The sequence below is a fragment of the Bemisia tabaci genome, chromosome 4 (assembly GCF_918797505.1).
Source record: "Bemisia tabaci chromosome 4, PGI_BMITA_v3".
NCBI lineage: Eukaryota > Metazoa > Arthropoda > Insecta > Hemiptera > Aleyrodidae > Bemisia > Bemisia tabaci.
Window position 1 is genome coordinate 397112 of NC_092796.1, and position 11266 is coordinate 408377.

Below are 11266 nucleotides of genomic sequence, written 5' to 3' on the forward strand. Positions count from 1 at the left end.
CTTTCAGAAGAAGGAATTTAGTTGTTGGGTTGCATGTATATTTAAAATTCATGAAGTACTTACGACATTAAATCAATTGCTTTCATACCTATAAAATACCGGCTGATTTGGTACTATGTTGTAATCGTTCCCTTGTACATACTCCTCACACCTGACCTCGTTGAAAGAAAGTTGCTTAGAGACCAAAATGCATGAAACAGTTAGTTGAGTAGTTCTAATTGCATAGCTTCCTAACTGAAAGCACCTTTCGACTTTTCAATGAGTATATCAAATGAAATGACCTACAATAAGTAGGGCAGAGACAATTTCTTTGAGGAAATGTGGCAGTTTTGTATTTTTGTGCAACATCCACGCATCAATAGACTTTCCTTAGAAACGAGCCCCAACACCTTTTCACGATGGGTTTCCAGAATTCAAAGCCAAGATATTAATATAATTAGAAATGCACCATGGATTGCCTGAATATATGTATTTGTATTTTTTTAAGGGATGATATTTATTAAAATGCTCTTACTGAATACTGCTGCGGTCGTTTTTCTATGAATTGGAAGAGCTGATTCATGGCTCTGACCATGATACCGGTGTCCTTGCCAGGGTGACCGACCATTGTATGAGTCTTTCCAGAGCCAGTCGCGCCGTAAGCGAAAACGGTGGCGTTGTACCCTAATAGCACGTCACGGACTAGAGGTTTTGTTGTGGCTTCGTAGACAGCCTCCTAAAAAATGTAGACAATTAATTTGCGATACATCAAAGGAGAAAATAGCAGTGGTAGGAGAAGTAGTTTGCTAGATTGATTTTGTCAGGTAAGGTAAAATTAAGTGAAGTGGATGTTTTATAAATTATGAGAATTTAAGGACATTTTTTATTGAAAGCAACCTATTTGAATTTTAATTTGTCTTTCTTCGTATATTTTATTGATTAATCTGGAAATAAGCAATAGATATATATGTATCTCAAAACATGATTCAAATTTTTCCGCGGTTATTAAAAATCAAATCACCAAGATAGTAGCGTGTTTGTTGCTCTGCTTAAAAACCAAAATCCGAGAGGAAATAATGTGAGAGACATTCTAGAGAAATTTCTTCTAAATTTTCCTAATGCAGTCCGTTCTTAGGCAATGTGTTTCTACAGACCTGGGTGTTTCCTTGGAAATTTAAAACCACCCTGTGCGACACATACAATAAAAAGAAAAAAATAGAGACACAGATGATAGACGGGAAATTCATGCTATTTAAAGCTGCCAAATTACAGTATTTTCCTATTTTAAATAACATTCCTTTTTCGATAAGCTCACCTCGTCAATTGGTGAGGTTTAAATTACCAAGAGATGATGTAAATCGCAAATTATACTTTGAACAACTTACTGAAACCCATGTTTATGTTAAAAATGGAGAGAAACAATCCAAGCAAAGATTCCTTTATTAATTAAGATCTTGTTAACCTATAGATGACCAAGCCGGCGCCGTCGGGCAAGTTGACCCGAGGCTTGCTAAAAGTACGTTGACCGCGGGTTGTGTAACGCCGATTTTCACGAAGTTTAGATATAGGTCTACAAATACTTCGTAAAAGAAGAATGAGACATCAAATTTTAAAAAAAGCGAAAATCGTGTGTCGACATAGACAAAGGTAGCAAATACGTATCCGCGATTCCGCGCCTCTCTTTCAACCTGTTTTCCGAATCTGATCGGCATCTGATCGGCAGCATAAAGCGGAGCATTACGAGGACACGCCTCGCGCTATCGCGCCTTCAATTTTGCAAATACAACACGGACATCCATCGAGCACGAATAGTTGTATCTCTGCGCCGGCCGTCATCAAAGCGCATCCTTTCCCTTGCTCTATTTCCATGTGACCATGTTGTGTTGGTTCCGTTTGTGAGCAAAACAGCCGAAGATAGGAGAGACGTGATCGTGCCGCCTTTTCTACCCTTCTAGATTCTACATCAAAAACTATCAAAATCAATGTATTCAAGTGAGGATCAATGTGACCCGACTTAAGACTTGGTGTGATAAAAAAGTCTTCGGCATCAAAGGGCTAATTAGTACCTTCCTTTGAATGAACTTTCTTCTCTCACTAAACTTGCACGTAATAAAATTACAATGTTATGTTTAACTGCTCTTACCTGAGTGGCGTCCTCCCCAAAAACGTGATCAAAAATGAAATGTTTTTCACCGTTGCGTTTGTGACGCAAGGCTGCTTCTTTTTCCCTCTCCGATTCTTCTACAATTATTGTCTGAAATAAAAAAAAAAATTCTGTTCAACTCCTTAGTCTTGATCAGCTTTGAAACAGATTTAGGTGACAAGCACGCTATTTTGACGATGAAACTTCCAGAAATTTCCCAGAAATTTCCCATTAAGAAAATCGTCAATATCAAAATTCATACCGCTGGCAAATCTACCAAATCCTTCTCCTAGGTTTGGGATGTCGTATATCTCCTGTTACATTTACGTATCTTAGAGAGGACCTGATTCCTGTTTTCCGAGAAAATTTCTCTAATTTCCCTTCGTTCTTTCAAGGAATATCCTCTAAATATTTCGGGAAGTATTCTCTTAATATAATGAAATATGAGCGGAAATTTTCAAACAACGCAATCTACATCCGTGGTTCAGCGATTTCAGAATCGATGGGTTTTTATCTTGCGAAAACTGTTATATTATTCTCAAAACTCACATAATATAGACATATGGGTAACTGGCACCAACATTAGCGAATAGGAACACGGTTGCTTAAATCTAACATTCTTTGTTTGGGTGATGAAGATCATATTTAATACTAATTTAGGCATCGTATTTTTCTTTCATCCGGATTAAATAACTTTGATAAAACCATTCGGATTAGGGGCGAAAAAGAATCAATAAGTAAATAAAAGTGGAGAGAAAGGAACGGGTAGAATGAGTTAAAAATGTAAAACGCGGGGTGAATGGGTATCGTTTCTCTAATGAGTTTATTTTGCAGATACCAGACGCTCCACTCATTCATTCTCATATTTGCCCGGACCTATTATGAGAAAATAGGCGAGCGATGTTTGCGTGGAATTCGTGAGCTCCTTCACCTTATATATTTTTTCTGACACACCGGAAATCGCTGAAATTGACGGCCTCATAAAATGTTCCAAGGTCTACGACCCTCGTAGCGTCTCTATTATTCTAGACAGGATCGCCAAATTGCCATCACTTTGATGCGCTTGTGGCATCCTTTCCGTGCTTTAGTGCCTGAATGTTCGAACATTTTAACAACAGCGCCTCTCCACCTACATATTAACTCCTTGACCCTTGCAGACATTTGACTCACCTATATTTGGTAAGTGGTTCAAGTTTGAAGGGCCCTTCTTTTCCCTTCGTTGCCCATAATAATGAAAGTTACTCTTTTTAGCCGCAGCTGAAATACAGTAGTGTGTAAAATTATTGAAGTGCGCCAAATGTTTGGAAATGAGGCAACCTGCCTGAATAAGACTCGATAAATTGAGGAAATGCAGTGATATCAACTTTGTAAAAAGCTTCTGAACTAACTGCAACAATTATTTTAACTACCTAACTCTCTTTTTCAAAGTGTTACTGATTTTGCATCGTTAAGCACTTTTAAATACATTTATTTACAAATTAAGTCATTTTTCGCATAGATATGCGAAAGAAAAATACTTTCGAGCATATCACCGCGAGGAAGACTCGAACCCAAGTCATTAAATGGCTTCAAAGGTATTTATTTGGCGTTGAGAAATGGAGGAACTTAACCTAAGTCAGCTTATTTGTATTTTGCGTTGCCCTTTTTTTTTTTTTTTTTTTTTTTTTTTAAACAAAAATCGAAGAAACCTGTGACCATGATAATTTCCGTTGATTTTCTTTTGAGTTGGAGCATTTTGCAATTTCCAGACAAAATGTCTGATAGTTTCCTTGAATAAAATGTAACCTGAGGGGAAATGAGGTGACGCATTTTGTGTTGCTAGGCTAATTTTGGTCAAAATTATGCAAACGCGTTCCACAAAATTCAAAAACGAAGAGCTGGTGGATACAGTATGAGCATAAGAAATCTGTTTGATGAAAGATAAATTATTTTTTTGCTACAAATTCAAGAATATAACTGTGAAACACAGGCCACTTTTTTCAATAACTTGTGCTAACACACTATTTGGTTTTCTCCCAACCGAACATAAGATATGTGGAGTATAAAAGTGCCGCAATTGAAGCACGTGCTTTTAAACCATGATAGACGAAAATATTGCTCAAAAAAGAACACGCACCAAGACAAGGTTGACCTCGTGTAAGAGAAACAATGGTTAAGACCCACTCAGGGAAACTACTTTTCGTGAATAATAAAAGCTACCGCTAGACTGTTGCGAATGAAATATTAATTAATTTCGATGAGCTGAAGGTTTGGCGTTCAACTGATCAAGCCAAGCCTTTTACATACAATTTTCCCAGAGCGTGAAGAAATTATTTTTCTCTTCTTTTTTTTTCTTTTTTCCCGTCTTTTAAGACAACGGGTTACGGGTATAACAAAAGCATGATTTGACGGCAAATATTCAAGTCGTAGCCATAAATATTAATAAGCGTGCTGCCAAAGAACCACCGCCCAAAAGCCCAAAAGTCTTTTGTCAAAGCCAAGTCTTTCTAATTTAATAGCTTCATCATTCAGACTTATTTAGCCAGAATCAGTCTGCCTGCATCGTGTTACCTCATTCTTTTTCACATTTGAATTTTTCTGCGGAGTACTAAACAACACCATGCCTTTCCATGAATTTTTCCCCGTTTATGAAGAATGTACTTTCACATTTTCAAGTCGGAACCTTTTTCTACCAAAAATGTAAACTTAGCAGCGAGTTATGCAAAGTCTGATGTATTCACGTTGACTCCAGTCGAATTTGCCTATTCGATATTCACAATTTCTTGACGGTTCGAATGTGAAAAAGGAGCACATATGAACGTATTTCTGTCAAACGGAACTATTTGCATAAAGATATGAGCCCTGAAACTTATAAGAATATGGGCATAACAGGGCTCACGCCATCATAATGCACATAGTTCCGTTTGGTAGAAATACGTCCATATTACCTCGCCGCAGCCATCTAACGTTGCAGATTTATACTGCAATCTGAATTATTATAAGCCACCTGATAAAACTAAGATCATTTTAACTTCGTATAAAAATGATGAAGAAACGGACACAGGATATGCTAAGAGCAACGGAGATGGATTTCTGGAGAAGGTCGGCAGGAATTTCTAGGAGAGATCGGGTCCGTAATGATAGAGTACGTCAGATAATGGAAATCGAAAATGACATCGTGTTCGACATCATGACCAAACAACTTGTCTGGTCCGGTCATGTCAATGGGATGACGGAAGAGAGGCTGCCAAAAAAGATGCTTGATTGGGTTCCTCCTGGGAGGAGACGTAGGGGACGCCCAGTGAGAGGTTGGCGACAGGGGGTGTTAAACGAGATGAGGGAGTGTCAACTCCCCGATGACCTGTGGGAAGACCGAGCTTTGTGGCGGTTAGGCGTCGTAAAGCGCCAAAGAGCGCTGTAAAAGCGATATATACATATATATATACTAGCCGCTCTGGACGCGCTTTGCGCGTCCGTCACGGCTAGCCAAGGGGCTGCGCCCCGTGGAACCCCGGTCATACGCGAGTGATATTCGGCTTTTTTGAGTGATAGCCATTTTTCTGAGTAGTTGAACATTTGATCACTATGATGTATACATTTTGATATGCGCAATGCGTGAAGTATTCTTCTGACCTTGTAGGCGCTAATATGCGCCTCTCGCCGATCCGGCCGACCGCACCGTTTTGCGCAATGCGAGAAGTTTTCCTGCGGGCTTGTAGGCGCTAACATGCGCCTCTCGCCAACCGCACTGTTTGGCGCAATGCGCGAAGTATTCTTGCGATCTTGTAGACGCTAATATGCGTTTCTGACCGCACTATGTTCTGCGCAATTATTCAAACTTACTTTAAAATTTTTACGGAATTACGTTCTATAGTATGTTGAAAGAGGATGGCAATTAGTTTTCTTGAATCCTGAGGTGTCAATTTTCTAGTTTAGGTAGTCAAATGCTACAAACAATCCCAATAGCTCTACAGCTGTGCTAGCCGTTCTGGACGCTCTTCGCGTATCCGTCACGGCTAGTCAAGGGGCTGCGCCCCATGGAACCCCGGTCATACGCGAGTGATATTTGGCTTCGATAAGTAATTATATCCTCATTTCATTTCCTTTTCCTTTCATTTTTTCCTTTTTTGGAGCATGTGTATCCATTCACAATTATTATTTCAAAATAGCTTTCCCTAGACTACATTTGATGCTTTAAACGGCACCAATTTGTTTTAATAACATTTCTGGCTAAATCATTGGTTTTCCCAGGAAGGCAGCCTCTCGTCCCTCGCAGACTCCATTGTTGCCAGATAAGTTGCTTCAAACCCATGTACAATATTCACATTTATCGCACAATCCGGCAACCTCCCGAGTGAAATAGAAAAAGGTGGATTCGCTGAAAGTCTGAATCCTTCGAAGTTTATATTAATGATATATATATAAAAATGATGAAACATCATTTAATGCTAAGAATGAGAATGGTTCGATGTATATCGCTCAACTGCATGTGACAAACCTATCACTGATGGCGCCCAATGACATGAAACGAAAGATGCGGGGTATCCACTTCGCTGAAGAACACATAAAAAAGCCCAAAATGGCTCTAGTTTTTGGCTCGTGACTCAATTTTTAATGCTTTTATATTCTACCAACATGTTACGAAATAAATGGTAAATGTATAAATAAAAGGATTTATTCAATACGAGTTTAATTTGCAATCAATTACATGGGCGGGCTACCTGCAGATTTGAAACTTGACTTGTATGCTCTTTCTTAAATTCTGAAAATATGCCGAGAATATCTCACGTGCACTTTCACGAATTCAAATTTCATGAATCTTTGCCACCTTTTAATGGCGTCCATTTCCGGGGGTAAATCAATCGCAGCGATCGACAGACGCGACTAGAAAAGGCGCGGGGTGGGCGTCACAAGATAATGATCGGGACGATGTGCAGTTGCAGTCGAAGTGCATGAGGAGGTTATGCTTTTCTCCAATAAAGTTTGAATACTTTATATTAGGTTATACGGGGCGACAGGGTGATTTTTAGAGTGATCTGACAAATGTGGTGCACACTTGCTAAGCGCATATGAAATTGTCGGTCGCTGCTTAGAGATTCCACCCCCATAATCACCACGTAAATCGTCATCAGACTTGTTGCTAATCAAGCTCTGGCTTTGATTTCTCACCACTCCACCTCTCATCAATACCCGGAAGTGTTGACTGTCTACACCTCTTGACCCTTTCTCTCGACTCTGCATTACTGCATTAAAAAGAGGAAACGTCATATAAGCCTCTGTGTCGCGTCCCAGGTGATGGCAGATGTAGGCTGAAATGCGTCGGTTTTTAATAGAAAACCTTTCTAACCAGTGAGTAGCTTTAATATTTTAATTTTCCATTAGGTTGACCTAGTTCTGGTCCGGTTCTCCGTTAACATCTTTTAAAATTATATAAGTCGCTGATCGTCGCAATATTTCACCTGATAAAACATTTATTTTTGACAAGAGTCACGGACAATTTTCATAAATTTTTAAGACACTCAAGAAAAAAATACACATTAAATGTCATTAAAATATTCGAGGGGTAAAATTCACTAATTATCCAGTGAATTCATATTGTATCAGAAAAGCTGGCAACGTCCGAATGTTCATGCAACGTTGGTTATGATCAGACTGAAAATGGAGGAGGCAGAAATGAAACAAGGAGTATACGAAGGTTGTGTACGCCTTGAGTTTGGCTCAAAAAATCGTCCTGATTGAAAGAACCTGCCCGCAGACGCGAGAAACTTGAAGACGCGTGTTACAAACGACGCAGATTTCGAGCTAAGGAATGGATTTCAGACTGCTTTAACATGCCCAACGTGATTTTCGTGTGATTTTACCCATAAAGCGTAAATGTATTTGGCTATATCTCCTGCGTGTAACTGACCCATTCAGTCTATAGGGCACATAATTATTACTAAGGAAAATCACTTTTCTCCATCTTGGAATAATCTCGTGGCTCCTTCTCATCTCTGAGAAAGGAGATGAGGAGAAATCAGTTGATTGGATCCTCCTGCCGAAGGCTATTATTACAACCTTTGAAGCGCAGGTAAGATGAAGGTCGACTTCCGTTCAATCTTTTACGCGTCTCGGCGACGTGTTTGTGTGAAGAGGGTGGCGTGTCTTTAAAACACATTAAACTGATCAATCGAGACAGGGGCACATGGCTTCTATACAGCGTTGCCAAGCCAATCCTTCCCCCGTTACTTCGATGGCAAATTTAAAGTTTTCAACGGGGGCGTTTGACGACAACGATCAAGAATGCCGCGGCGAAGGTCGGCTCTTCCGTGTTGTCTAAAAGACGCTTTGTTGATTGAGCTAATGATTTATTAACAAATTACCTTGGCTTGCGCCTCGTGTCTAATAGAGAATCAAAGAATACTCCAACCGCAGGAGATGCAAGTGTGACACGAGAACAAAGAGGGGGGGGGGGGGGGGAGAAAAGGAATAATGGAATTCACAGGAAAACCGAAATATGATGATCACGCATCTACAGTGAAAGCAAGTGGATATTTCGTTGCCATAAAGGCCGCTAAAAGAGGAAAAACGGGGCAAAGTGTAAATCTGTACACCAAATCTACTCTTGAGTCACGGCGGATTTAGTTTACCAGAAAGGTTCAATTCTGACACTTTACTTTTTTCGTGCTCTAAGCACAATGGAGTTTCCTTGCGGCCTCCTTGATGAAGTTTTCAAGTATTTGTCCTCTTTTATATAGAGCTGAGAGTATGCGTAACACGTCTTTTCATTTATTCAGTTTGAGTACCTTCACGTTTGACGATAAATATATCGACGGTGTAAATCGGCAATCACATAACTCGTTTGCGGTGTCTGAAAATCTCCGCCTCTATATTATTTTTTTAAAGGAGAACAAATTATTGACATCATTCCTTGAAGTTTTTGCAGAATTTTCTTCACGTACAGAGAAGAAATATCACGGTAGTTTTGAAGAATTGCCGTTGAGTAGTTTTCTGTCTACAAAATAAAGTATGACAGGAAGTCTACGACGCGTCGTCGCAAACCGAGTTATGCGATTGCGGACTTACACCGTTGATATATAATGAGGAGACTTCATTTTTGTCATGACCCTCGGGATTTTGGGGTCTAAAAATAGAGTGTCCATCCAGTTGAGTTATCGTTTGTGTGTTGAAAACGTTTTTTTTTTTTTTTTCCTAATCAACAGTGGCTGTGTAACGTTACATCCTCAATACCTGAGGTATAAACCACATTCTAAAGTATTTTCAGATGACGCTAGATCAAGTAAAAAAACGGAAAAATAGTGATAAAATTAAAACTGAAAGCGATGAGTTTGAAAAATCTGTTGTACCATTTACTAAGTCCTTTCATTGTTTGTTCTTATTTTTATCAAAAACACAAATTATATTTTTAGAAAAATTCGAAATCTTGACTATTTGCATAGATCATACTATGTAAATTGTGTTTATTTTATTTAAAAAATAAAAAAAAAAATAAAAAAATAAAAAAAAAATAGGAAACTCATAATTTTTAGAGTTATATTAATCAAACGCGTCACTACCTCGCAGAGAAAATGTTACCTCCTTGGATTATGGACTGCGAGAAAAGCTCCTCTGAAGTGTCGCTGCGTCCAACCACGCCATAGTTGTGCGACTGTACGTGTTTCAACTTCTTAACTTTTCAGTCGTTACCTCACCATCTCACTTTACTCTATCTCGAGTATCCTCTCTTAACTTTGCTGATATTATGAAAAAACGAGATTGGTGAGGGACATGGATAAAATTTAAAAAAATTGAAGAAGTCAAAGCTTGAGTTCTCTCGCGTGATCGTAAATTCTCTAGCCTCAAGTGCCTACATCCGTTGCAATTTCAATTTTTTTTTTTTTTTTGATAGATACAGTTGCACACTTTTCTCACAAAGAGAATTATTTGCATTATATGCAAAAGGAACCCAGAAGCTATATTTTCTTTAGTAATATGAAATATTTCAGACGCAGTCAGAAATCCTTTAAAAAAATATACATTTTATTTCAAGCCCGGGAATATGATGATTTTGGTAACAATAAAAAACAACTTTCATTAATATTCCAGCAATTCAACATGGCAAATATTGTATTTACAGTGACTACACAAGATACAAAAATGAATGTCTCAAAACTAGATAAGGTCAGCATTGTACTAGGCAACTACTGTTTTCAGCTGAATTCAGAAAAAAGTATTCGTGCCATTGGTTTGTCCGATACATGTTTTCACGGTGAGGCGGGAGAAGTAATTTTTATAACGAATTCAGTGGAATTTGTTTTCAAATTCCACAGAAACTGTAGAATTGCTGCAAAAGCAGTTTCAGCTGAAAAAACTGAATATTTAATACAGAATTCTAGTATAGCACGGCTGTAAAGACATTTTTTTTCCTTGTTGACTGGCGCATCATGAGTAAGCTGAGCCACGTCATTTATGCAAAACCAATGATATATTATAGAGTATGATTTTAATTTGTATGATTTACTTTAATGGATATTCATTTTGCTGATCATATAGTTATGGAATACTGTGTACATTTGACTTACGGGTAAAACTACGTATAATAGTATCTGTAATGCTGATTCAATGGTTCTATCATAGGCTCTGCGCATCCTGTTAAAAACGATGGCCAAAGACCTTTAAAAAAAGGATATACCATAATGCCGCCAAAGTGTTACAAAGTGCGTTCTGCAACAAGAAAGTAATATTGATGAGTTTGTTTCGCAAACTTTTTGACCCATTTCCCTTACTGGTCAGAAAGTCAGGGGAAAGAGTGCTAAATACCAATCATAGATACAGGTGAAGATCATGTTGTTCCAAGAAGCACCTGCAGGTTACACCTATGCGACCCAACGCTTGATTACCAATTCGCGCTCCTACATGACCACTTTGCAGTGATAAGAAAACATGAGTCATAATTCAAAAATTCAGTGTCATCTGGTCCACCCTAAGATGAATCGCATTTAGCAAACGAACCAGCGCGATTAAAATGTTGTAAAAATGTTGCTTTTTCATAATAATCTAAAAAATCTCCTAGAACAGAAACTAGTTTTGGCTTTCCACCAAATAACTGTAAAATTTAGAGGAAATTATTTCAGTATATAATAATACTGTACTCATATTAAGTATTTTGTTTAAAAAAGGAGAAGT

At 38.4% G+C, this 11266-nt stretch overlaps 1 protein-coding gene across 1 annotated transcript in view; it reads right to left on the reverse strand.

The window, feature by feature from the left end:
• LOC140224405 (kinesin-like protein KIF19) overlaps nt 1–11266 on the reverse strand; it is a 62979-nt gene continuing 51713 nt past the window's right edge. Inside the window, exons 3-4 of the mRNA XM_072299109.1 lie at nt 2123–2233; nt 1–715 (exon numbers count right to left, since the gene is read on the reverse strand). Of these exons, the coding sequence (XP_072155210.1) occupies nt 500–715; nt 2123–2233 (327 nt within the window). The 3' untranslated portion in view covers nt 1–499. The remainder of the gene's footprint in view (nt 716–2122; nt 2234–11266) is intronic.